General features: G+C 38.2%; 2 protein-coding genes and 2 long non-coding RNA genes across 6 annotated transcripts in view; 2 read left to right on the top strand and 2 right to left on the bottom strand.

Annotated features, from left to right (window-relative positions):
- Positions 1–13306, top strand: part of wscd2 (WSC domain containing 2) — a 41563-nt gene extending 28257 nt beyond the window's left edge. For both annotated transcript variants that reach the window (XM_044196286.1, XM_044196285.1), the window contains exons 3-9: positions 986–1100; positions 3572–3756; positions 5637–5758; positions 5834–6008; positions 7298–7462; positions 7566–7766; positions 11497–13306. In XM_044196286.1, the coding sequence (XP_044052221.1) occupies positions 986–1100; positions 3572–3756; positions 5637–5758; positions 5834–6008; positions 7298–7462; positions 7566–7766; positions 11497–11849 (1316 nt within the window). In that variant the 3' untranslated portion in view covers positions 11850–13306. The remainder of the gene's footprint in view (positions 1–985; positions 1101–3571; positions 3757–5636; positions 5759–5833; positions 6009–7297; positions 7463–7565; positions 7767–11496) is intronic.
- Positions 13307–15064: 1758 nt separating this feature from the next.
- On the bottom strand, positions 15065–17759 carry cmklr1 (chemokine-like receptor 1). The gene is made up of 2 exons (XM_044196287.1): positions 17604–17759; positions 15065–17461 (listed from the first exon to the last, which is right to left on the bottom strand). The coding sequence occupies exons 1-2, from the start codon at positions 17677–17679 to the stop codon at positions 16389–16391; spliced, it is 1149 nt and encodes a 382-aa protein (XP_044052222.1). The 5' UTR covers positions 17680–17759; the 3' UTR covers positions 15065–16388.
- A 975-nt stretch (positions 17760–18734) lies between these two features.
- Positions 18735–24683, bottom strand: LOC122875905. Of its 2 annotated transcripts, XR_006377939.1 has the most exons (3): positions 24592–24683; positions 21216–21295; positions 18735–18964 (listed from the first exon to the last, which is right to left on the bottom strand). It is a non-coding gene; the product is annotated as an uncharacterized LOC122875905 (long non-coding RNA). The 2 variants fall into 2 exon arrangements; XR_006377938.1 differs by having other exon boundaries at positions 18735–21295.
- Positions 24684–24699: 16 nt separating this feature from the next.
- Positions 24700–27444, top strand: LOC122875903. Its single transcript, XR_006377937.1, has 3 exons — positions 24700–24817; positions 25514–25568; positions 25685–27444. It is a non-coding gene; the product is annotated as an uncharacterized LOC122875903 (long non-coding RNA).
- The last annotated feature ends 320 nt before the right edge of the window (positions 27445–27764 follow it).

Genomic DNA, 27764 nt, shown 5'->3' with positions numbered 1-27764 from the left:
TTTCATTTAGACGTAATATTGCACCATAAGATGCAGATTGCTGCATATAAACGCATTTGCACTCTGTGGTGCAGGGGACTTATACTGTACTGAAGGAAAAACAGGAGTAGATTTGAGAAAGATTATAGCTGAAACGCTGTTGACATTAGTTAATGTGATCCACCAGGTACAGGGAGGTTATTGTGCAACATTTGTATATTGAAAGTACAAAACAGACTAGCTAATAATAATATGGATCTGCTGTTTTATCCTTTACCCTCATATCATACTAAGCAGGAATATACTATCCAAAATGAGGTTCCAGGTTCATTTAAATAAGCGTTTCCCTTCGTCATAAAGCAGATTATTTTCCAGCTGAACAATAGTCAGGAGGAAGATTACAGCTGAGTCCTGCAGCACATCACAAGCTGCTCAAATTCAGGCCTTTAGACCATAACAATTAAAGTAATGCAGGAGACTAGGACTCTATGCTTCCCCCATTTAGCTATTAACAGAGGCTCAGAGAGGTAATGGCACAGCACAGATGGTGAGCGGCTTGTTTGTTAAAGGTACAGTAGAGCAACAGGAGCAGTGATTTAATGGGAGTGAAGAAGCTGTTGAAGGGTTGCTGTATCCCTCTGCAGAGGTTCACTGAAGCCCAACCCCCACACACTTGCTGAAAAATGTAGAGAGAGATGACTGCCACTACAGTTACAGGCCACTAGAAGGGGATGTGTGTCTTTATAAATAAATAAAGATTCTGCCCCAGTTTGGACTCCTCATGTGCTCTGTTACTACACTGTGTAGGCATATGAAGAAGAGGCTTTTGTGGATAGTACTCACTTTATGGTCAAACAACTCACAAATTATTTTGACTGTGTTGTACAGTAGCTGAAGTCAATTCTTAAGCTAGAAACATCATATACTGTATATATCTATGTAATTTATTTTAAAACGTCTGTCTTTCTGTATGCTTACCTAACTAATATTTGTTCTTCTTTTTCAGCAAAGTATATTGGCTGCTACATTGATGACACACAGAAAAGAGCGTTGAGAGGAATTTCCTTTTTTGACTACAAAAAAATGACTGTATTCCGCTGCCAGGACAACTGTGCAGAAAGGTATGACAGCAGCAAACAACAAAAAACACTTATCCACTAGTTTCAAAGTAAATTTTTTTACCGCATTTGACAAAATTTGACTAGAAGTGCCCTGACAAAATGCTATTTGAACATGTATGTACATTACCATGACAACTGGGCAGAATGCATCAGCTGATGAAGATCATGTGATATGATCAAAAGCTTCAGGACAGCTATTAAATGGACCTTGAGCTGAGATTGTTATGTCAGTCATCCGTTTCATGATAGTTTTTTCATAGTTTTATCATAGTTGAGAACACTACACTGAAGAATAACATTGCTGTCCAACCAAAATATACTAACAGCCAAAAGTATGTAGACACCCCTGCCACTTGTGTACTTTTGGACTGGAGCTGTTTTTCTTGGTTTGGGCTTGTCCCCTTTGTATCAATTAAGGGAAATCTTACTGCTACAGCATACAATAATATTTGAACATGTGTTTCCAACAGTTTGGGGAAGGCCCTATTCATGTTTCGACATGACAATGCCCCCGTGGTCCATAAAGAAGTATTTTGTGTGGAGGAACTTGACTGCAGAGCCCCTGCCTAAACCCCATCCCACCAGATCAACCTGTTAGGGAGAAAAAATTAGCTGCTAGATCACTATTAAGCCCCAGTTTCCCCCGCTGTCTATGCACCGTGACCAGTTTTTCTGTGCTGGAATACTACCTGGCCCCAGATTTTCTGTCATAACTTGATTAAACACATTAATGTTGGAATATGCGACATGAGAGCACAAAACTGAAATAATGAAGGTTTTAATGCTACATTGACGCCGTCCAAGACTCTGTTCAAGACAGGGCCTCAGAGTTCTGTAATAAAGGAGGACCCATTTTAAGACCTATATCATGTCGGGTGATATTGTGCTTTAGTGTTGCATATTCCTAAACATATGTTTGATTAAATTAGAACAAACCAGTTAACACACAGTAAGCCTTGAGCCTGGAGTTTGGCCCCTGGACTTCTGGGGCCCTGTGGTAGTTTCATTTCATAGAAAAATGTCTTGCACACTGGCAAAAAAAGCAGAAGAGGCTCTTGAGATGCAAAAAGAACCTTTGCAGATGGAATAATAAATTGATTATTTTTGCATCTCAGGAGCCTCTGACTTTTTTTGTCAGCGTGCAGGCAATTTGTCTATAAAATGCGACTGTTTTTTTATTATATATTATATCTTTTGAAAAGCCTGGATTCAAGAGCACCTTTTACAATTATTTGGCCCTGTGGTAATTAACCGCTGTGCTAGGTTGATAATCCAGCCTTGCATCCAAAACCTTTGGGATGAATTGGAGAGCCGACTGCGAGTCAGGTCTTATCGCCCAACATCAGTGCTCAACCTCAGTTATGCTCTTGTGGCTGAATGGGAGCAAATACCTGCAGCCAGGTTCCAAAAATCTTGTGTCTTGCCTTCCCAGAAAGGGTTGAGGTTGTTATATGAGCATATGGTTTTTCAACGACACATTCAACAGTCACATATGGATGTAATGCCCAGGTGTCCGCATACATTTGGTCACATACAACACCCTTGTACAATTTTTGTAACTAAATTGGAGGGAGACCTGATGAAAATTTTGTTCATTCAATTTAAGGTATGCATATGTACATAAAAAAACATCAGCTGATAATAATATCTAATATCTGTATTTGTCGATTCTGGGTGTTTGCATGGGGTTAAAACATGGGAAAACAGTTATGTATGCTCCAGTTTTCAAAGCATTTACCTCTCTGCTCCTCTCCTCCATTTGTCTCCTGTTTCCTCACATCCTGTCTCCCTCTGACTGCTCCCTCACCGTCTTTCTCTCACCTATTTTTTTTCTCCCTGAGGAATAACGGGGACGGCTCTATCGAATGCATTGAATTACACCCATCACTGATTCAAAGAGTGGAGAATAGGAGCAGAGAAAGAAATGCTTGTTTTCAGCATCTTCTTGCTTCTTGCTCCTCGCAGCCTACCCGGCTCCTCTCACAGAGCAGCGAGTTAATAAAAACAGACAAACAAATGAGGGGCAACAGCACATAGCAGCACACAGAGGTTTGGGTTTGATTGACAGCCCAGGGGATTTGTCCTGTGTGAGGGGTGTGTTAGACATCTAATTGCATCCGAAAGGCCTCTTGGGAGTCAGATCCTCCATGAAGCAACAAAAAGGAGAGAAGAGACCTTGTGTGATGGATTCAGTTTTCAAGTATATTTATAATTGGCTTTGCCTCACAGCAAGTGTGATTTCTCTCATCTTCACCAGAGAGATGTTATTCCAGTTGTAATGTTTGGATGTGTTCTCATCTTTACCTCTGTGCATCATTTGTTTGGTTCTGCTTATCCAGTTGCTCTAAATGATAATCTGTATTGGCCTGTGAAGGATTAAGGCACATAATGAAGGCTCAGAACAATCACTTGAACCTCTCTGTCTTCCTTTACTAACGATACTAATCCTTTTTCCTTTCGCTTTCCTCCAGAGGTTACATGTACGCGGGTCTGGAGTTCGGAGCAGAGTGCTACTGTGGGCACAAAATCCAGGCGCCCAATGCTTCAGAGAGTGAATGCAATATGGAGTGCAAAGGGGAGAAGAGCAACCAGTGCGGAGGAGCCAACCGACTGTCCATCTATAGGCTGGAGCTGAGCCAGGAGTCAGCGCGCCGCTGTGAGTCTGATGCTCTGCAGCAACAAAAAAACTCCACACGGGGCTATCAAGTACACACAACAGCGCACTGTCATGTTTGAAATTTGAATAATTTCTTTCAATAACTTTAATCGAAATTTGGTCCTAAACATTTTTATTTGATATTGAAAAAATGTGAATATTGGAAGTGATGTCCATGTGCTGAGAAAGACATGAGCAGACCTGAGTATACTGTATAAATGATCCACTGAGGGACAAAGATTCTATTTTGATTCAGAAATGATAACGAGCCTGGCTGTTTTGAGGGAAAATATTTGTTTTATTTTGGATTAATGCCACATTTGGGAGCAGGCTGCTCTGTTGTGTTTACCTCTTTCCCTGGAGAGCTGTGCTACCTACATAGCCCAGCCAGTCGTGGTCTGCATCTTAAACACTTGCTGCCTGCTGCTGGAAAACTGAAGTGAAGTGAAGGAAGGGCTGATTATCAGAAGTGAAAAATATCTGTGTTGAGGTAGTTTGTTAAAAAATTGTTGCAAGACAGTGTATGTTCCTTTCTTTGGTACTTTTTGCTTTGAGATTTTAAAAAGTCCCGGCCACATGGTGAGGTAACTTTTCTCTTTCTTCCCCGTTGCTCTTCCTTTATTCTCATCTGCCTACTACTTCTTAGAAATAATCTCCTGATGAAAGGAGAGAGTTAGTATATACATCTATGGTGAATATTTATGCAACTGAATCTAAATCTTACTTTCCTGGTCCAGTTCAGTTTGTTTATTGTTATTTTCGTTTCTGCTTTTTTACCCCTCTGTTTGCCATATATCAGACTGCTGAATAAGCTCTTCATATTTGTGTTTTCACCTCTGACCCCAATCATCATGTGAGCCCTGCTCAGAACATCAGAGAGGAAATGCAGGAAATGTGTTGAGGTGGCTGTTTTTCAGTTTTTGCCACTTAGAGACACATGATTGAGTGTTTACAGTAAAAGTTAACTGCTATGATAATCCTGCACAGTGCACAGATATTATTCTGCATTTATTTCCTTTGCCTCGTTGTTATACAGCCCATCCGTAGCTGTGTGTTAGCATCAATGTTCTATTATTTGCTTCTCAAGACCTTGTTTGTAATATATGTTTGGATGCTGCATGTGTGTGAGTCAACAGATCGCAAAAAAAGCATTTCAGTTTGATCTAAAAAACTATGCCACAGAAAAAGAAAGAGGACGCACTGAAGATATACTGCAGGGGAATAAAGAGAACTTGGACATGACATTAAAAATCCAACTTTAAGAGAGAAAAAGGTCAAAAATGAATAAAACATTAGATACACACACATGGCTAGATTTTCTTCAGCAGTGACTTAAAACAGTGGTTTTCAATCTCTAACGAAGTGATGCTGCTCACAACCTTCCTGCCACAGGCTGCATACAATAAACAGTTTAACCGTGATTTAAAACCACTTTCCCTTTTCAGGTTGTTTTGTTTGATTAATCATTCTAAACAGTCTTGAGGCTGAATGAATAATTGTTCAATCATTCTGTAAGTAAGCTAAGATGTAAGTGCAGAAGCAAGAAGCATCTTCTTACAGATAAACCAACACCTTCCTCTGAAATAAAAGAAGCAGCTCTTCCCTGCTGTTGTGATATGGTCTATCCATCAGACCAGAGTGAGGATTTGAGGTTAAAGGTCATCAACACACTGCAGGGATGTAAATGCTGCTATTGGTTGAGTCTGCTGGCAGGTCAGGGCCTCAGTAGACTCAGGGAGGGTTCCGGTGGGATCTCTTCATTAGGGGTCAGTGAATAGAGGCCAAGCTAATGGAAGCTGTGCTCAGTAACCATAAAACTGGAGTATATTGTGGTTCTTTTTTCCTATTAGTGAATAACATTTTGGTTCTGTCTGTTTCAGATGGCAGCGCTATTTTCAAAGGGTGTTTCCACAGGCCAGAAAACATCACTCTGGCACTTCCTTTCAGCTCGGTCATCCAAAACATGTCTGTGGACAAGTGTGTGGACATGTGCACAGAGAGGGTGAGTGGATGTGTGTATTCATGCATTGTACATTTCTGCATGTGTCTTCAGTGTGTAATGGCTGCTGTATTTCAGGAGAAATCACTGGCCGTCCTAGCTGGAGATCGATGTTACTGCGGCTTCCCAACTCCTCTCTTCTCCCTTCATGAGCTGGAGAATGAGGACATGTGTCACCACCGCTGCCACGGGGAAGAGTTTGAGAGCTGCGGGGACGACGAGTACTTTGTGGTATACCAGACACAGGTTCAAGGTAAAGTTTGGTGGCTCACGCCTGGCAGCACAGTCACAACAGTATAATAAGGGCACGTTCAAATGACAGGCAGGAAACTCAAGTGTAAGTCACAGCAGGAAACACATGCATGCATATTGACAGCACAGTCATACAGTGATGTATCGAGTGTGAAAAAGTCCAACTGCTGAGTTCATGTAAACTAGTAAATACATGACTCTACCCCATGTTTCTTTTTTCATACCTCTGTGTGTACTAGAGCAGGTATACAGTATATCATCTATATAATATATTAATGGTAGCACTTTATATTAAGGTACACATATTCACCATTAACTAGTTGCCTGTTAGCATGCATATTAGTAGCATATTGGCTTCTTATTAGTCATTATAAAGCACTTATTAATGCCTTATTCTGCATTCCTTTTCTGTCTTACCTTTTGTTTTGTTTTTTAAGCACTTACAGTAATTTAGTTTCCAATAAAATTCACTTTAAAAATGTACTGTCATCAAATATTTACTGTTACTGCCATCTTTGATAATAATAAGACATACCTTTATCACAACACTTTAATAACCAAATTTTAAAAAAACAACTTTGTTTTTGTTTATGTGAAAAAAGAAAATAATATAAAACAGATATTGACTAATATATATTAAAAGTTTTTTATTATTCCCAAATGTCTTTATCAAACCCAAAAGTCTAGTATCAGTCTGCTCTGGCATATGCGTTGTTGTAGACAGTGTTTCCTCAACACACTGGACAGCTGTGGCTTGGATCAGCAAAAACACAGAGCTCAGTAAACAAAAAAGGATGCTGCGAAGCAAAAAAACAAAACAAAAACAAGCTGCAGCAGAAAGTGAAATCTGCACCTATTGTCTATTTTACTCTAGAATTTTTTTTAACTGACCAAACATCTTAACCAACACATTAACATCAGTAACTGGAAACTATTAGGATATTTTTGATGAAGTGGAATCAAGCTAATCCACGCACAACAAAAAATAACTTCATAATGTGTCTATATCCCTGTATTTAGACCTTTCATTTTCTCTAATGATGTTAAATGATAAAACATAACAATGTTTTATTTCTTTAGCCCATGTTATTACAGAACTATGCTAAAATAATCAGGAAGTAACTAACTTTCAGTATCTATTTGAAGCTTAAAAGTCATAGACCACTGTCTTTCACGCCACATATGGAAGCACTGTCACAGATCATGCCCATGTTTATCACTGTAGTAAACAGTAATTTTATACATACAACAAATCAGTAATACAGCCTATTGGTCTTGGTGTTTTGTCAGACAACCGCTGCATGGACCGGCACTTCCTCCCCACTCGTGCCAAGCAGCTGGTGGCTCTCGCCAGTTTCCCCGGAGCTGGCAACACCTGGGCTCGCCACCTCATAGAGCTCGCCACTGGCTTCTACACCGGCAGCTATTACTTTGATGGCTCCCTTTACAATAAAGGTAGGCTTCAACATTTTATCTGACGTGATTCGCAAACATATCCATTCATGAATACACCTCTGTTGATTAAATACATTCACTGTGGGATGTCATTGTTTCACAGGATTTAAAGGGGAGCGGGACCACTGGCGGAGTGGGAGGACGATCTGCATTAAGACACATGAGAGTGGCAGGAAGGAGATCGAAGCGTTTGACTCCAGCATCCTCATGATCAGAAACCCCTACAAAGCCCTCATGGCAGAATTTAACAGAAAATATGGCGGCCACATTGGATTTGCCTCCCAGGCCCATTGGAGAGGGAAAGGTGAGCTGCTGTAGCCACAATATTGTACAGTATTTATAACAATGCATCCTGCATACTAATGTAAACAAACAGAAATAACTTTTTTTTAAACTAAACAACTGAAGACATGCTCAGTGCGTGCTGTATTGAAAAAGCGGAGTTCGCCAAGTAGTTCTTTGTGTATCCAGTGCCGTCATTTGATGTGACAGTGACATAGTTGGAGGCAAGGAGGAACTACAGGCTACTTCAGCAAGCAGGAGAACTCTGCTTACTCGGTCAATACAGCACACACTGAGGAATTTATTGCTTCAAACACTTCCTCCTGCTTAATCAAATTTAATGGAAAATTTGTCATCAATGTCACTGGGAGTATGTAGTAATAATTAACGAACTGGGTGTATGGTGACGTAGGCTGGTAAGGAAGTGGATGAAATGAGCAATAAACCTAGGATGCTTTTGACCTTATAAACCAATGTGGCTCAGCACAAAGTTTGTGAATTGAAGATGTTTCAAAACCATTTCAAACGTGATATCAGGAACAATCTGTCTGTTTTCAGAAAAGAGAAATGAAACAAGTAGCCAACCAACCACAACCACAGGCACTCTGGTTAGTGAGTTATGTCATCAGGTGGAACCAGCTTGTTCTTTAGACTTGTGCTAGATTTCATTAGGAAATGTATACGTATGGACTGTGTGTATAGAAAATGTGTACATTCTTCACAGAAATTCTTCCCAGTTGTGATGATTAGACACTTAAAGCAATAGGTCGAAATTTTGGGAAATACATTTGTTTGCTTTCTGTGGGAGAGTTAGATGAGAAGATTGATACCAGTCTCATATCTGTTTGTTCAATATGAAGCTACAGCCAACATCTAGTTAGCTTAGCTTAGCACAAAGACTGGAAACGGGGAAATAGCTAGCCTGTTTTTCCAAAGGTAACAAAATCCACCTGTCAGCACCTCTAAAGCTCACTAATAAACACATTATATCTCATTTGGCTCTGAGTTAGGCATCCAGCGGAGACTGCCCCCAGCCAAGAAATAGTCCGGCACATAACCCCTCAAAAAACAACGGGTTGTTGTGTTTACACCTCGGTTTTTGTATGAATTAAACAAACGAGATATAACATTTTAATTAGTTAGCTTTAGAGGTGCTGGTAGGTGGACTAGGCTAGCTACTTCCCCTTGTTTCCAGTCTTTGTGCTAAGCTAATATAATGGGCTGCTGGCTGTAGCGTCATATTTAATGGACAGACATGAGAGGGGAAATCAATCTTCTTATCTAACTCTTCACCAGAAAGTGAATAAGCTTATTTCCCAAAATGTCGAACTATTCCTTTAAGAAAGCTGTTGGCATGAAGGAACAGAACATTTTTAAGCCTTGTGCATCAATCCTTTATGTTACAGCGTATATATGTATCCAAGTAACTTCCTCTAAGATTATGCTCAAGTAAAAACAAATCATCTTACGGTTTCTGTAATAATTAGCTGCTTGATATATAATATAGATTATAATGTTGTTGATATGTTGATAATATATCATATTAAGACAGAGTACTTTTACAGACTTAATTTGTCCCTTTTTGACCATTACATTTTGTCTTACATCGAGTGTGTCACCCTGCATTGTACAGCCATTTAATCAGCACAATTTAGTCCAGCTAAATTCCACTTGATGATTAAGGATTATTAAAAAGGTCATTGTTCATGGCGTGATTAAAGAAATGAAACTTTTGGGTCCAGTAACTCTTTGTCTATAAAATGTTATGCCCTGTGCCAAGATATCCTTATATTTCATGCATATTCTGCTTTTCTCAGTGCATTCACCCACCAAAGTGTGTCCTGGTAACCATGGAAACTGGTTTTGTCTTGTCCGTGTATTGTCTCTCTGAATGTCTGCTAGGTTTAATCGATTTTCCCGAGGATGGAGACTTGCTGACCCAGCAGTTGTCTCTCTTTGTGAAAACATCAGCACATTTGGCCTGCCATTTCCAATGACTGTTTATTCCTAGTGTTGGTGGGGGAAATGATGCAGTGACATCAGTAAAGAGAAAGGCTTTCTGACAGCTGCCACTTTGAATACAGAGAGAGGATCCAGTTTAAGAGTCAGTGTGACATTGTGTTTGGGGGGGTCACGTGTACGATGTGATGCACTCACCTCTGCAGCGGGAGGGAGACTGTGGGGCTCAGATGATGTTACAGACACTGATGCCTTCCGGTGTGGCCCCATAAAGTAAACTCAGGGCCAAATTTAACTTATTTTGGAGGGCATTTCATTTTACAAAGCACAGTCTGTTATTTTTCAGTGTTATCTGCTGGATTTAGTTAAAGGCTTTTACATAAACCCCTTCATTTGGGTTTTTGAACTCAAACATCTCCTAATAAGAACATTAATATCTTAGCATCATTAGCAGAACAGGATGTTTAGGGGGAGGGCTGCAATTATTTTAAGCTCTGGTTTCTTTTGAAAGTCTGATAGGAAAGAGAACAGACCCAGTGTGATCAGAGATGCAGTTCCTCAGTGTTTCTATACAGCTGGTTGTGTTTTTAGATGCAGTATATAATATTCTGTCCACTGTGGTACTAAAGTTGCCTCTCTCATTGGTTTCTGAGACAGCATTCCAAACTCAGCAGGCTTTAAACTTTAACGACAACCTCTCCTAACAGTAAAGATACATTGCTAATGCAGCACGGCTCCTGCCAGCCGCTGCTTTTATGGGCCAGTAGATTATCAATGAGTAAAAGTTGCAAGCAAAGGATTTTGCAAGAGTACCCCTGCAGTTTGACTGACAACCAAGAATGTCCACTATATATTCCAAACATTTTAGAAATGACTTATTGTACCCTGCCATGAAACGCAACAGACCTCTCAGCTAAATGACATCCGTGTTTTGCACATATCATGACTCTCACTTCCTCTTTATTCAGCACCCACATTGACTTTTAAAGTGTTATTTTCCTGTCATTTTTGTATTTTGCAGCTGCTTTAAAATAATAATAATAATAATAATAAATGAATTAATCTGTCACTTTTACTCCTACTTAAGAATAATAGCTATTTAACAAATTTCGTACAACTTACGAAATACTCACCTTTACAGTTGCTGCTTTCTTGTGTGCAAACACACATTTGATAGGATGTTTCATCACTTTTTTCATTTATGAGAGGTGCAGACAACAAGAATAAAGCTTATATTGATTTATCAGTGTCTGCCAGCGGCAGGATTTCTTTCCTGTTCCAGTTTTGATTTTTTTTTGTCTACATTTCAGCCAATTTCCTATTATTTCATCCCTATTATAAATTTACTAGATTGTTATTAATTTCACATATTAATTGCTAGCCAATATTAAATATTTGACACATATAAAATAATGAACAATAAAACAACCACAAAACAATATGGTAGATGTCAGATTGGCTATTCCTGCTCTGAGCATACATGTGATTAATTGTGACCACTTGAGAGCTACTCTTAAACATTACTCTTACACTTCACTGTAATATGTAGTTAGCTGCTTGATAAATGTGCCTTATTCTTCAGTTTTAGTGAATAACTTTTTACTGGCTCTTTAGAGCAATTTATAATTTTTAAATGTTTGAGAAACAAGGGTCCTGATTTCTTCAGTAAGATGAGCTGAGTGGTTGTTCTGTCTCCCATGCTTCAGTTTGCATAATATGATGGACTTTAGCTAGTACATTGGTACCTTCAAGTCCATGTTCATTTATTTTCTGTCCTCTCATTTGTCCTGTAGAGTGGCCCGAGTTTGTGAGGAACTATGCCCCTTGGTGGGCGTCCCACACGTTGGACTGGCTGAATTATGGGAAGAACGTCAAGGTAGTCCACTTTGAGGATCTGAAGAGGGACCTGTTCTCCAAGCTGAAGGGGATGGTCCAGTTTCTGGATTTGAAGGTTTCTGAGGACCGCCTGCTTTGCGTTGAGGGCCAGAAGGATGGAAACTTCAAGCGATCAGGGCTACGAAAGCTTGAATATGACCCCTACACTCCTGAAATGCGAGCGAACATCAATGAACTGATCAGAACAGTAGACACTGCCTTGAAGAAAAGGAAGATGTCCGGAGTTCCAGAGGAATATATGCCAAGATGATAAATGTGATCCCCTCGTTTCCTTTTATTTCCTCCTTTAATTGGACTGTTCTGTCAACAGACTCTGCACCATATTTTGTAGGATTACATGACTTAAATATTTTTTATCCCTGTGAAGTCACATAGGTTGAAGCTGTAGTAAGAAGAAAGTCTTTTTATTCTCCTATTTTCACTTTTTATTCGTCTTATTTCATTTTCTGTTGAACTTCAGCAGCTTCGTGCATTCATAGAAGAGGCAGTTTTACCTGGGGAGGCTTGTTTTTCTCTTTGTCTGAATGAAAAGCACTTCTTATCCTGCTCTATGCACATGTGCTGTGTAGGCATGTGCACATGCCTTATCACGGAGAAGGTACAATGGCTGTGACTACAGAGAGGCTTGTCTGACTGTGCTGGGTGATTTGGTACCAGTGAAAAAAACATTTGACCCAAAAGATGTTATACAATACTGCAAAGCGTGTGGTATGCGCTTATTTTGTGCAAAAGAGAAATAACAATTATGAGAAATCAAAATATTAAAATATATAAATCTTCTGCTGCTATCACAGTTACAAACCAATAATATTTTCTACATGAACATTACTGAAAACTTTAAAACATTTAGCCCTTTGTCAGAGGGAAAAATGCAATATGCAGGCTATAACTACCTGATGACGATACTGTGTGTTTCCAAGCTTTTGTAAGTTAATCAACTTACTGTATGTAAGAGGAATCATGTTTTCGATGATGAAAAGGTAAAGAACTCTCAGCTCATATTCAAGAAGATGAATAATTCCTCTTGAAGGCACTGACTCAAGGAGAGAAGAGGATTTATCTCGACAGCATTTATTTATCTCTGGTGTGCACATGTTGACTAAATTAGTTGTGAATATGTTTTTATTAACACTGGACTCGATGCAGAAATCCAAAAAAGCACTTCGCTGTGCAATGCTTGCCCCAAAGATCACTGAGGAATTAGGCATTACATTAGGTTTTTTTATTGCATTGTTGTAAGAAGAACTATGTAAACAGTTAAAGCTGTTGACAATTTTGCTCTTCGTAATTAAAAGAAATCTCCACAAAAGTGTGAAAATTCTGCTCAGATTTTATAAGCAGCACGTCTAACAGTACTCGATGTGCTATGCCATATGCTTAAAAATAAACAAATATATAAATAAATACATAGATAGATATATAAATAAATAAAACACTGGTGACAGAGCCAGAAAACATGAACTGACTTCCATTTTCAGTATGATATAACTATATTTTTATAGTGTGTGCTGACACACACAACAATATTTGTATTTCAACAAGCAAACTTGAGAAGTTGTTTCTATTTTTAACACATGCTTTAAACTTTATTGGCTCTTGCTTTCATTGACAAGCTGACACTTTATAAACAAAGGTGTCACATTTGAATGTATTTTCTATGGACTGAATGTAATGTGATAAGGCCCAATAAATGAGTACATAAAATTATTTTCTATGGTCGACTGTTTTTACAAAAAATTTCTGAAGAAACGTTGGAATTAAGATGACTAGTAAAAAGGTGATGTGTTTTCACAAACAAAATGTATTGTAAATGGATCTCTCTACAGTCTCGCTAGGCTCCTCCATTAGGCTATTAAGCCATAGAGTGAATAAAAGTAGTACTTAGTATACTTTTTATAATACTTAATATACCCAAACATATGTAAATATACTCAATTACAAGTAAAATTACAACTACATGCAGTATGGTCCAGTGTGCCCGACTAAGATTTCCTGTAAAACACAGACAACACCAGGCAGCCAGATAATCATTTTTGTCCCTCTCACTTTTAATATTTCAGGTTAGTTTTCTTACTAAAATCTCTGAAGATTTTTCTCTTATTGTCCAGCCATGATTGTCCAGATGAGAGAAGATCTGAGTTGATTAAAGTCGTGATATTTTCATCTTAGTTGCCTTAGTTATTAGCATGCCCTCAGATCAATGAGCTTAACTAGCAGCAGTGAGTAGTGCAAGCAGGGTCTTTTTTTTGCAGACATTACTCAGGGCTGAAAAAGGGCACTGCACACTACATTTTTCAGGTTTAAAAAATAATTTAATCTGTATTTTATTTACATTCTCCATAAAGTTTCAGGTGTCTATAAAGGAAACTGAAAGGAAAATCATTGTATGTAGGGTTACTACAGAAGTTTAGGATTTCTATTTTTTGGTATCTTTTGGGAGATCATCTGCAAACATGACAACCATGCAATGGTCAATTATAAAAAAAAACTATCGGAACCTCTAATGTGGGCTTAAAGCAGCATTAATAGATTTTTGAATTCAAGGGCAGTGAAACAAGCTGTAAACACAGCATCTTAAAAGTTGATATAGTGAACATGTTAGCACGCAGTTGCCTATTTACACATCCACCAGATACGGAGCAAGATTAGTATTGATTTGGAGTCGTGTTTCTGACTACCTGAGCGAATGCAAGTCCAATATTCATTCTCCTTTTAGCTTTGTTTTGGTCTCCACCAACTACTGATATAAATATCTGACTCTTTAGCCAGCAAATGCTCCACTGTGTTCACTGTACCTTTGTCTGTCTGCCATTTGGTGCTGCTCTTTCGCTAACACAGCTAAGAACAAAGAAAAACGCTTTGTAGAGCTGAGGGGAAATGCAGAGCTGATTATCTGTGGGCTTGTGGCTTCAAGTGGGCACTTTAACATTTATAGATGATCCAATTGTTACTATAAAAAAGACTGATTAATGCAGCTTTAAAGGTAACCAGTCCAAAGTTTCATTTCCTGACACACTGGCAATGAAACTTTGGACCTTGTAACCTTTGCAGTCTGGGGCTTCCCCCTTCCTTCCACTGTTTCAACATAAAAAAAAACACTAGACACTCTTCTTCTTGTTATCATTCCTCATATGTTGTAACTGAGGAAGAAGTGAATTACTTTACAGATATTATGTTCAGAGGTTCTCTGTTCATAGCAGAAACACATTAATCATGTCTTTTTGTGCTGTTTACACCTCCAGGGGAAGACTAATTTTTACCCTGGAGATGTTGCAATATGAAAATGCGAGGAATGTTGGCACTTTCTGACTGCAAAGAACTACAGATACAATATTCTAATTCTTCCAATCTAACTTAAGTCTTTTAACTTATATCAAAGTTCTCATCTGAAAGTGATCATACTATCATGACCGTGGATAAATTATAAATGAATCAAGATATTGAGATATTAATACATCAAAGAGCTGATTGTAATAGTTAGTGCTTTATTTCAGAAAATGGAAACAAAGAGAAAAAAAAAACATTCAAGCATCTGCACAAACCACATTCACAGTACAGCTTTCACACATGAAATAACATAAATAAAGGTCCATTCAACAAGTTGTTTTTAACAACAGCTGTGTGTGTGTGTATTTGTACTGCATCATGATTGCTATACTGAGTTGTTACAGAGATACATTAATCTCACACAATAAACTGTCCAAAACAGATTATAGTATGCAGAGCAGTAGAACTAACTACACTGTGCATATCTCAGCGGCAAACCTCCAAGCATTTGCACATTGTGTCTGCAACACAAAAATAGTTGCGTACTGTGATGTCAGTAAATGAAACCTCAGAACATTGCTTTTTGGGGTGATGCAACAACTGAGGTTGTATGCGCCTGAAAAAGAAATGCCAGTAATCAACTCTTTGCTCTTTTCCGATTGTTCTTCATTATCTTCTGTGTATTTCCAGTCTCTGGCTTTGTGCTTATCATTTTAGTTCAAGGAAGGTCAAGGAAGCCAATGAAATCTTTACAACAGTCAACTCTACAGCAAATGAACAACAAATTTGCAACATACAAGCTGAGATTTGCCACATAAGATTATTTTCCTAAATTTGGACGTGTTTCATTAATCAGAACAAATACCATACTTGCAATCCATGCAAGAGCCCTGCAAAACTCGCAAATGTATCTGCAATTTGCATTCAACACAACATTTGTGAAACGTGGCGCTGCCACCATTTGTGATTGTAAATACATGCAAAATTGCTCTTGTGAAAGGAGCCGCTCAAGTGTTCCTTTTGCTTAATGTAATTACAGACAATGCTTAATATAGTGATGATACATTTTTTATATATGTATTATCAGTAAATATACCTCATATTTTACAGTCCTCGTATTTTACAACTGTATTATCAGAAAATATACCTCATATTTTACAGTCCTCGTATTTTACAACTAAATTTACAGTTATATAATTGCCTACAAAACTTTTCACAAATATTGCTTTGAAAACTCTTCTGCTGGATGAGATTGATGTCACCCACCCTGTAATGCAAAATGAGCTAAGTACGTCTCAAGCTTGCAGATTCTTCAACTTCATTATGTGTTTGTGAGCCTAAAATGGCAACAACTTTCTCTTTGCTGCCAAAAGTAGAAAAATGCAACAAAGAGGCTCATTTGTACTGTGAATCTATACAGACTTGATTCATATATATTTCACATCTTGTGTTACAGTAATTAATTGCATATTTGAAGTATTTTTGTGTGTGCACTGAGTGAAACAGTTTTGGAGTGACACCTCTAGATGTGTGTAGAAACTCTGGTGTCAATGGAGCTGGACCTGGACAGGTATCGGCTGGTGGTGCGGCCTTCATCTGCCATCGCATTCTCCATCTTTGAGAGCACAGAGCTCCTGAACTTCTGCTTGAAGTCATTGCCCATGAAAACATACAACACTGGGTTGAGGAAGCTGTTCGCTGCTGCCAAAGAAGTGCCTACTGTGAGTCCGATGCGTAAAATGTTGTGATGGTAGTTTTGGTGGTCCAGCTCAAGCAGGATGAACACGTGGTAGGGCAGCCAGCAGATGAAGAAAGCAGCGACGAGTGCAGTCATGACTTTGAGGGGTTTGGTGGACTTGGTCATCCTGTTGGTTCGAAGTCTGAGGATGATTATAGCGTAGCAGATGATGATGGTGGTGAAAGGGACAAAAAACCCTGCAAGGAAGCGGCTCACTGCAACTATCTTGTGACTGTGTTGGTTAAACGTATAATTGTTGAAGCAAATGGTCCTACCCAGGTGAGTGCCAACATCCCGAAAGATCACAGAGGGAAAGCTCAGTGCGATGGCGAGAAGCCAGGCCAGTAAAACAACAATCGATGCCTTTTTGACAGTGCGATGATTCTGGGCCCAAACCGGAAACACGACTGACACACAGCGATCGACACTGATGACGACCAGGAGGAAGACGCTGCTGAACATGTTGAGGAACATGACTGAGGAGACGAATTTACACATGAAGGCGCCAAAGATCCATTCCTCCATTGCCGTGTTGGTGATGTTGAAAGGGAGGAAGGTGCAGAAGACAAAGTCAGAGATCGCAAGGCTCAGGTACCAGGTGGTGTTGACTGTCTTCTTCATCTTGAAGCCAGAAATCCAAATGACCAAAGCATTTCCGAAGAAGCCCAGCAGAAAAATTACCACGCTGACCACGAGCAAACACACACACAGAGCTTCATTTAAACACGATGATTTGTGCTGAAAAACTAGCTCCTCATGTGGAGTGATATTGTTTTCGTAACTGTAGTTATAGTCTAGAATATATTGATAATCATCTGAATAATCCATTTTGCCTTGAAGAACTGTCTTAGAGATTTCTGTGAAAAAAGGGAAAACATTGAAAATGACCAGCATTTGATCAAATTTTACATAATTTTTCAACAAAGCTTAGTAAATGAAAATGTGTTTGAATCTAAATTAACTCCTGTATAATATTCAGATCATTGAACAATGCCATACCTGCAGCACAGACCTTCCACTGCTGTTGACTTGATGGTGTCCAGAGCTTAGTGTCAACTGAGCTGTGCTGTTTCATTTAAATGTGTTGGAAACACCACAACCCATCTGCTTAGCAATCAGCTGACTGTGGTTTCTCAACACTTCCATTCCCTAAATACTTTCAGTACTGCATTTTGAGGTCTTAAAGGACTCTGACTAATTGTGTAATTTGTTTTATAACATTCACTCAAGTACTTAAATTTGAGATACTTGTACTTTAGTTGACTATTTTCATGCCACTTTCTACTTCTACTTCCACTACATTTCAGATAAATATTGTACTTTTACTTCATTGCAATTATTTGACAGCTTCAGATACTTGTTACTTTACAAACTAAGAAGAGCATGTATAATACGATGCTGTGTTATAAATTAAACTATCCAACAGTATATACAAGTAAAGCTGAAACAGTTTGTTGATTAGTCGATTGACAGAAAATTAATTGGCAACTATTTTGATAATTGTCAATCAAAAGTCACTTTTAATGCAGAAGATGCCAAACATTTAGCGGTTCCAGCTTCTCAAATGTGAGGATTTACTGCTTTTCCTTTTAATTGTTTTAATTATTTTGATTTTTACAAACCAATCAATCGATTAATTGAGAAAATAATCAGCAGATGAATCCATGATGAAAATAATCATTAGTTGCAGTCCTATACAAAATAGTTAAAATTAGCTTCACCTCAACCATATGTTCCTGATTTTGCATTAATGCATGAGTAATAATAATAATCTAAGTACATTTTCCTGATTATTCTTACATACTTTTACTTAAGTAACATTTTAAATGTAATACTTTTACCTGTACCAGAGTATTTTTACAGTGTGGTATTAGTACGTACTGTTATTGGTTACAAGTAAGGCTTTAAATTATATTAATACTATAGTATTTAACCTTAATGTTTTTCCTCTGGCCTGTGAAAAAGAGAAGTATCTTAATGAGCACACGTACATATACTCCCCTCTGTCAGAGTTTTGTGATATGGCTCTGATGTTTCCCTTTCCTCTGCCAGATGCATGTTACTGGCCAGATGTAACTGTTCAAAGTAGTCAGAGGAGGAAGGCATATAATTAAACCAGAAAGCATTGGGTGAAATGACGTTCTCAGGCAATAAACACACTGATTTTAATTTGATATTTCAGCCCCAGCTTTTGATGCAGATGTTTCTAATGACACACACAAAAAGCAGCTGTTGTAAATACAGGCCACAGAACATCGCTGCCATCATTTCTGACTGAGTCAGCTCTCTATGGTTGTCCTGCTTCGTGGAGCCATAATCATCGAGGCAGATGCATCCATCCACAATGTTCTGTGTTTCTCCTGAACACAAGAAAGCAGCAGCAAGAAGAACCGCAGATGTCAAAGTTGCTCAGTTTGGAAAATGTTATAATGAGTGAGGTGGACAGTAACGTTCTCAAACATAACACTGGGTTCCTGATTTCATCTGAAACTCCCACATTTCTGGAAGATAATAAACTGATGAAGAGTCACTCTCAGAGACAGAAATTATAATATATTTAAAAAAACAGAAATATCCAGAAATGAAGAATTTGTTTGAACCTTTATGGTGAAATTGAAGAAAGCCTTCACTTTCTTTTTTAGTATGATTTGAGGTGAATGTGTTGGTTTTAGTTTTGTTTTGATTCTATATGGCAAACATCTACATGAAAAAAGACCTCAGATATCGAAAGAGATCAAAAAAGACATTACCAGTATTTCTATAATCATATACAATTATAGTCTTTATAATAATATTTTTTATCTTTTACTTGTAATAATTTTACTTGGACTATTTACTGTTTATACGATTTTAAACCATAACCATTTAAAAAAACAATTAGACAATTCGATGTCCCACCATCCCCCACATTAGCTTTGTGTGGAGAGAATAATATGGTAGATGGGAAATTGCCAAACATGTTACAACAGTCTGAGATGTGTTTGAAACTAAACCCTGAGCTCTTACCTGCTTAATAATCCTAAATTGCCTAAAGTCCTGCACACTCCAGAGCTACTGTATTAAAAGCCCTGCACACCCATTGTAAACGCACACAGGTGATTTTAATGAATTTGGCTGATTAGACCTCTTCTTAGGACTGTGTAGGCCTGTACAGACTGTGCTTGAAATTTCCTGGATTCTCCTGTTAGCTTTGATGCACCTGGTAGGCAGGGACAGCTTTCATCATTCTTATTAGTAGATGGAGTCAGGGGATCTCACATCTCATAATTTACGGAATAGCGCCACCCACTTTCAACCTGAGCAGAGGTCTAATCAACGGGAATCAGTGAAAACATATTTTAATGGACAGTTTGGCATCTTTCACCTCCCATTCAATTTTAACTTCATATGTTCTCCTCTTGTGTTTTCCTTATATTAGTGTCTTTTGAAACATTGAAACAAAGGAAAGCTGTAAATCTAATTTAGGAAGTGGCAGCTACAAACTCAAACAGAATCAAGAGGTTTATTTTGGCTCTCTGAAATAAATATAAGATTTGCTAAACTGTTCATGTTTGTGTGCTGCCCGAGAAACAAACTAAATACTGCTACTGTACATACAGCTCCCAGCAATGCTCTGTGTATTTTTAACATATCCAGTGAATTTAGTGTCTCCAACAAGACCAGATTAAACATCACACAATGTCATCCATACAGACTTTAGAATTCAGTTCATCTCCAACTGTAGTACTGCAGTTTACTTTGTTGAAATTAGCAGGCTAATTACAGTTTTACTCCTCTATGAAGTGTATAAATATAACTTGTACTTGTTTTTTCAATTAGATTCTACAGAAATTGATTTTCTACACACAAAAACACATGTTAAAGGAGAATATAATTCTTTGTGAAGCTAACGAAACCCCTTGTTGCACCTTGCATGTTCAGTGGAAAAAAATTGAAAACATTTCTTTTGAGCGTTTTCCTCATGTGCAAATTTCTCGTTTGGGGAAAACTAGTTTATGCATGAAAATCCCGAAAACACACACAGCTCTTTGGTAAATTATTGTTTTAATTGCTTACAGCATGCCTACGTGACCTATTTAGATCCATTTCAGCAAAATCACTTTCACTGCAGAGGACACACAGACCTGCTGGCGTCCTGCAGATTAGATTTCCTCATGAAGGTTGTGGTTATAAATAATCAAACACACAGAATAACCAGGTGTAGTGTTTCTCTGGGAAATCCACTGAAAGCCCTAGTGAGGAAATCTAGATTCATGCTTTACATTTCAGAAGATGCTTCACACTTTGATAAAGAACTGCAAGTGATTTTATTTCCTGCTTCTACTCAAAATACCGAAAAATATTTAGTTTTTAGGGAGTTAAGAGATTATTTAGCACTACATGTGCTGTTGGTTTCAAAAATATTACTCTTGAGGTTCAGTGGAGTGTAAATCCATGCTGGCATTAAATTCACCTGTATCCTTCATCCATTCTGCATTATAACATACACACAAAGAGCTTTTTGTCCAGTGTATCTAAGCTAATACATCACCGTGACACCCGAGGTTCAGCAGGGTGGCACAGTAAAAACGAAGGAGGCCATCCTTCAGCAGATGACTTCAGTTCAAGCACCTTCTGTATCCTGATGGAGCGTCCTTGAGAAACTCAAGCTGCGCTGCACTCTGACTTCTCTATAGAGGAGGGTAGCTGCCCTATGAGGATAAAATAAAAAGAACTTTATTATCTTTAATTAGATTATTTGCAGTATTCCTGCAGAGTTTTAGTGTAAAGTTGGGGGCAAAGCTGGGTACTGGAATAAGCATAAACTTGTTATCATTCAGTATCACATGGGGCCACAATGTGCTGGAAGATTTTTCAGATTTTAAATGGGTTGTACAAAAAGATGAAGATTCAGAATACAGATTATATATATCAAGAATATATCAAGGATAAATGAATCAAATATATATATATTTGATTCCTTTATCCTTGAGCACAGAGTCTTGTTGAACGTGCTAACAAATGTGTATCTTGAGAGAATCCAAACATACTGTAACATTAGGTTGTCTTATAACCTATTTTGTGTATTTTTATAGCAAATTTTGTAAAACAGAGCAAGTGTTTAACAGCATATACTGTACAAATCTCCTTCACCCATGTTTTTAATCTTCTTAACTGTTTCATACTGTTTATTATCATTATTGTTATTTGTCTACTTTCCCATACAGATAATAATGGTACTAAAGATTTTGCACTAGTCATTTTTTGTTGTATACAAAACTTGTGTTACAGGAATTGAATGAGTTACATGTCTAAAATAAATGTTAGGGCTTAAATATATATTATATATACACTCATTCAAATGCATTGCAATATACATTTTTGTAAGTCACTGTACCTCTCATGTTTTGTGAAATACATGCATGGTTCTAAAAAGATATTTGAACACTGAGTGTCGCTGATGTTGTCATGTTGTCTTTGGGAAACCACTTCCTTACTCACTGAAACTTTGACAGGATACACATGTGACTGATGTGGGAGCAAGCTGGTGATGTTCATTCTCTGCAGTAAGCCACAACTAGAATTTTCTTCCATGAAAAGTAACTGAAACAAGTGAGTTGATCAATAGTCCTATCAATCTTTCATAGATTATGTTCATTTTGTGCTCTTTACGTGCCTGTCACAATGTCCTCTGGTCATTTAGGAGTCAGAGACCAGTGATGAAGCAGAATGGTGGTGTCTAAACTTGAAACAGGTGGAAAGAAAATGCAACTGCTCTTTATTGGAGCCTACTATATTGTTTGCCAGGTTCATAATGGTGAAATATTTTATTATGGGACCAAATCATTCACTTTTCAGCTTTCCCTAATGGGTTGCAGAATAGTTGCCTAAGAACCCTGGTTCCATGTGGTTCTACGTGCTGGTGTGTGGCCTGTTTTTCTACAGAATATGAGGTCAGTCTTTCTTGATTGTCAATTTTATTTATATAGCCCAATATCACAAATTTGCCTTAAGGGGCTTTGATTGCAGGAATAAAACGATGAATGTTGGCTTTAAACATTTTCAGGAAATGAAAATGACTATTTCTATTTTTACAACCTCTGACATCATGACTTTAAATCTGCTGTTTCCATGGCGTCCTCATGATCATGGTTTATAATAATACTAATACCAATTCATTTACTCAGCTCCACCGATGAATGTATACAGTTCTATGCTTTAAATGATTTGTCCTCAAGCTTGGCCATGACAGCCACAACATATACAAGAATGACCTCATGTAGATGTATCCTCATTTATGAAACTTTCCTGTGTGAAATACGTCTGGGTAACAATCAGCCACTGTGTTTTTCAAGCTTTCAAACCCTGCAACAAGCAATTGAACACTTATATTTATTCCTGCAATCAGCACTGCTCTCCCCCTCCTCCCCTGCAGTTGGATGGAGGGACCTCCTTCGTACTGTATCAGGTTCCACTCCTGCCAGCCAGTGTGCCGTTTGAATTGTTCTCTAAAGTAACTTGAGCATTATCGCAACATTAGTGTCTTCTGCCTGAAACCCATTATATAGATTAGAGTGCAGCAGAGATGCACCAGTCAACAGCATAAATCTGTTTACCTAAAATCCACCTCCACAATGAGGATTAAAATAGACTGAGTTTTTGAGTCACAATATCAGAAATAGATAGTAATTGTGTTGAAACGATCTGTGGAATAAAGCTGTGGCATTAACCTCAGGAAGTGTTGTAACTTCATACATCTCAAATCATATGCCGGTTATTATTAGAACCGCAATGATTTTGCAGACTTTTTGTGTGAGGCAAATATTCAAGCTGCATATTTGAATGTGTAAAGCAGTTGGGCTATAATAGACCTTTTTCACAGCAGACATTTTGGCTCATCCTAGCAGGAAAAGCACAGGTGTAATTGATAACATTTAAAAACAACTTAATTCCATTTAGGTGAGCCAGTTCCAGGTTCCCGTTATTGTGCATGCTGGCTCACTGTCATGGCTTACTGGGACACTTGAGGGAACTGAGTCTTCGTTAATGTTATTAGTTACACTTGTGCTTTTCTGGCTATGACAAGTCAAAATGTCTGACGTGAAAAGGGTCTATTGAACACAGTAGAGATTAAATGTAAGAGAGATCATCCTCATCACGCTTTCATCTCATACAGGACGCCCACTGAACAGCAGTAGGACTATGGCATAAGTCAAATAACAGCCACTCCAGCAACAGGTTAGACATTAAGAACAGGTGTGAGTAAAAATAGTTTCTACAAATACTATGGCTAGTTTTGGCCTCCTTATAAGTGTAAGGAGTGACAGAGAATTTAGAGACTCAGGAAAGTTTCTTAAAGTAATTTTTTTTTGGTAGTGACGGTATCTGAATTCCCCCGATCCTTCGTTTCTGTTACACCAAGTGGGGATAAACAAACGTCAAGATTTATTTGCATACATATATTATTGCACTCATGCCACACTGACTGCCCCAGTGGCTAATTAGAGCCTGTCATCAACACAGCTGCAAGTCAATCACCGGATCCTAGCGCACCACTGACTGCAATATTATTAATTTCCTCAAAATGTGACATGAGCGTCATCGACAGCAGCCGTGCTTCTTTGAAATAGGCTGGTAGTTTCCTGTTGTGCTTTGGCAGTTTAAAACTTTTGCACCAGTAGCCTGTAGCAACAAGTCCGCCAACCCACACGACCACATAGGTCGTTTGTTCCTACCCTCTAATACGACCCACAGGGGCGTTTCCTAAATTAACGCCCCTACCGGCGGCAGTTGAGGACGGGCTGCAAGCATACCTTACGTAAATCACGTGACGTTAAACACGCGTGGAACTGTCACAAATTTGATTGGACAGGAAAAGATCATGGTTTGAGTTAAAATACGTTACGTAAATTACGCAACTAACGTAAATTAAGTATATTACGTAAAGCACTTAAAACTTTAAATAGCTCAATGTTGACTTTTGTTTATACAGGACACGAACGCCGACCTTTGGGGTGAAAGTCCTTCAAATGATTGTGCAGTCCATCCACGCCACTACTTCCGTAAGCGGACTTTTTAGCTCTTCATATTACGTCACCTGACTTCCTGGTTTGTGCCTGTCGTAATTACCACGCATCCTACAATAAGCGTAAACACGGGTCGTAATAAGCTGCTTGTGTAAACGAGCTATATAGACGTTGGTGAGGACAGTCTGGCCTGTCTGTAACAGACAGGTAAGATTATTTAGTTTGTTTTTAAAACACTAATTTGCCTTACCCCATCTTATCTCTCCACTATAATTAAGAGACCTGTCCCTGTGCGGTCTTTCAAGCCTTTAGATTGTTCTTCAAGCTTGAACTAAAAGGCATGGGGAGGCAGATTTTGTTTGTTATGCCCCTAAACTATGTTTTAAATCTACAAATTATTTTATCTTGTCTTTTCTTTTATTCAAATTCATCCTTTTACACTGCATGTATACTTTTTAATAGTAAATGTTTATGATTATTTGCTGTTGTGTGAAGCACTTGTTTGCACTATACGCATGAATTGTGCTATAGAAACAGAAGAAGACTTTCTTCTCCCTCTAATTATTAATATTATAAAAATATTACTATACAGTAAAATAATATTGAGTACTGTGCAGTAGTGACACTGCATGAGAGTGAAGAAGAGTAATCAACAAATAAGTTTAGCTACTTGATTTCCCATTAGAAGCTGTACCTTGTTTTGTTTTTTTGTATCATTTAAATTGATGTGATGAATCCCAGTAAATCCCTTGATACTTTGATTTCTGTATTATATATCTACAATGGATCCAATCATCCAGTCACGAAGGAGGAAATTATATACTTTCAGAAAATTGAGTTGAGATCAAAAGAGGCTCCAGTCATGAATGAGTTTATTTGTCTTTTTAATGTGATTTTATGTAGGCAGGGAAGAGAGGGAAAAAGAGACAGAAGAGGACACACACATGCATTGACATATGTAAGCGTACATACATACACACTCTATACTCAGGAGGATGAGAGCTGGCTGTATGCCAACAGTAATATGCACAGATGGACCAACATGGCTCTATGTTACATCTTTTAAATTAACAGGCTTTAATCCATCCAGACCACAGAGGGAGGAGAAGAGTTCAAAGATACATCTGCCTCTCATTCAGACAAGAGAGAGTAGGACCTGCACTGCATTATCATCCCTGACATTAAGAACTTAATGTTTTTTCCATATTGCAAGTCTTATTATTCTGTTATTGTGACAAACTAGAAATGTATGAAGTACAAGAAACTGACAGGTCAACTGCCTGTGAACTCCCCTACAGGAGTGGAGGTCATGTGACACAGGAGTAGCTGAGGAGAAAACACTTTAGAGAAAACTTAAGAGCTTGAAAGGCTAGAAAAGAGTCTGACTGCTTCACTGACCTGGTGCCTTTGACCTCTTTGCTTTTAAAGAAGAATACAACTTTGAAGCAGAGCTGATGCCAAATGACAGCTCAGTCTGTATTGGTGACCACTGATGGAACGTGCAAAATACAGAGCCTACGGCTAGAACAAAGCCAGATGTAAAACAGTTTTGCATCTGTTTACGAAGCCAGCCTTGTATTCATTGCTGATGAAACAACTCTGTAAATGTTCATTCTCCCTTTCTCTCTTCCTTTCTTTCATCTCTCTTTTCACCTCTTTCTTGTTGGATGTTTTTTTTATTGTTACTCTATCAGGAAAACAGTGACTGCATGATATCACCTTTCTTTGTTTACTAAACATGTAATAGTGGCTTGTTAATTTATTAACACTCCCTTTGCTTTTTGATGGTGGAAAAATATATCACTGTTTGGAAAATCTGCCTGTAAATGTGTATAGTACATATAGTATATTAAAAAAATAAGACAGGATAAGAAAAATGTTCTGCCTTTACTAAAATGCAGCACATCCACATTTACTGTTTTAAGTATTGCTGCAGATTACCACATGTACCCCAAAATAAATATTCTACATTGAAGCATTTGTTAGAAAACTAGCTTTTAGATTAAGGAAATTAAGATAATAGGATAGAGCAGAAATGTCAAATTATGCAGCTATGATCCAATATGGCCCTGGATGTGTGGTTTTATGTGATCATATGTGTCGCTTTTAACCATCTAAATCCTGTTAGTGATCAGACAACTATAGTTCTCAAAGTGACCCAGGCTTATGATCATGGGATTTCTGCCTGTAATCACAGTGCCACAACATTAGGTTGTGACTCCACATTGTATATCAGTTGACATCATATAAATCAGAGTAATAACAGGACTCTTAAATGCTATTATGTTTAAAATAATCATCTGGAAGAAGTTTTAGCAAGTGGTTTTAGCAACTTTCTTCAGTTCGCAGCTGGGTCGAGGCCTCTGTCCTCTGAAGCATGCAGCAGATAACGAAGCTCTGGCATCCACATTCTGACATGCAGGACTTGCAAATGTGAAGCTGGAGGGAAAAGATGGAAAGGAAGGTGCCACTGGCTATTTGTTTTTGTTGAAGTCAGCCTCCAGATGGGGTCCTTGTATGATTACCATATGGGCCCACAATAATTAATCAGATGTTGCTAGAGTTGGATGCCTGTGGAGCACAAATACCACCTGCCAGCAGCATACACTGATCATGCTGTCATGTGAGGAAGCATGTTGGTTTTCATAAAAGATCTTTTTTTTGTGTAATTCTTTCCTTACTTTAAGATGTGAAAATTCCACTTCAAAGTGACAATAAAACCTGAGTGAACGCGGGACTTACTTTTTGAAAATGTCAAGAAAATTCACAGCTGCGAACAAATGAGAAATGAAAATGTTCACACTCTGCTCTGTGAGGCTGTAAAAAGCATTGCTTTGAGCTAAATGCTAACATCAGCATGCTAACATGCTTACAATCACAATGCTAACATGCTGTTGTTTAGCAGGCATAATGTTCACCATCTTCTTTAAGTGTGTTAGCATGCTAACATTTGCCGATTGAACATAAAGTAAAGCTGAGGCTGATGGGAATATCATTAGTTTTGAAGGTATTTAGTCATAAAACAAAGTACTGGTGGCGCTGGAAGAAAAGTTGTACACACTCTAAAAAGCACAATGATGATTGATTTGTGACTTTTAAGGCAGCAGGCATTTGATGCAGACAATATGACTGACTATTATAATATTGTAAGTGT

This window comes from Siniperca chuatsi, linkage group LG5 (genome assembly GCF_020085105.1).
Source record: "Siniperca chuatsi isolate FFG_IHB_CAS linkage group LG5, ASM2008510v1, whole genome shotgun sequence".
NCBI lineage: Eukaryota > Metazoa > Chordata > Actinopteri > Centrarchiformes > Sinipercidae > Siniperca > Siniperca chuatsi.
Note: the sequence above shows the minus strand (reverse complement) of the source record. Positions and strands in the feature narration are given on the sequence as shown.

What these genes read in the sequence shown, in the direction of transcription:
- cmklr1 (XM_044196287.1), bottom strand. Translation starts at nt 17,679, where the DNA reads ATGAAACAGCACAGCTCAGTTGACACTAAGCTCTGGACACCATCAAGT. An exon ending in GTGGAAGGTCTGTGCTGCAG is followed by an intron (nt 17,462 to 17,603) that starts GTATGGCATTGT and finishes CTTTTTTCACAG; the next exon opens with AAATCTCTAAGACAGTTCTT.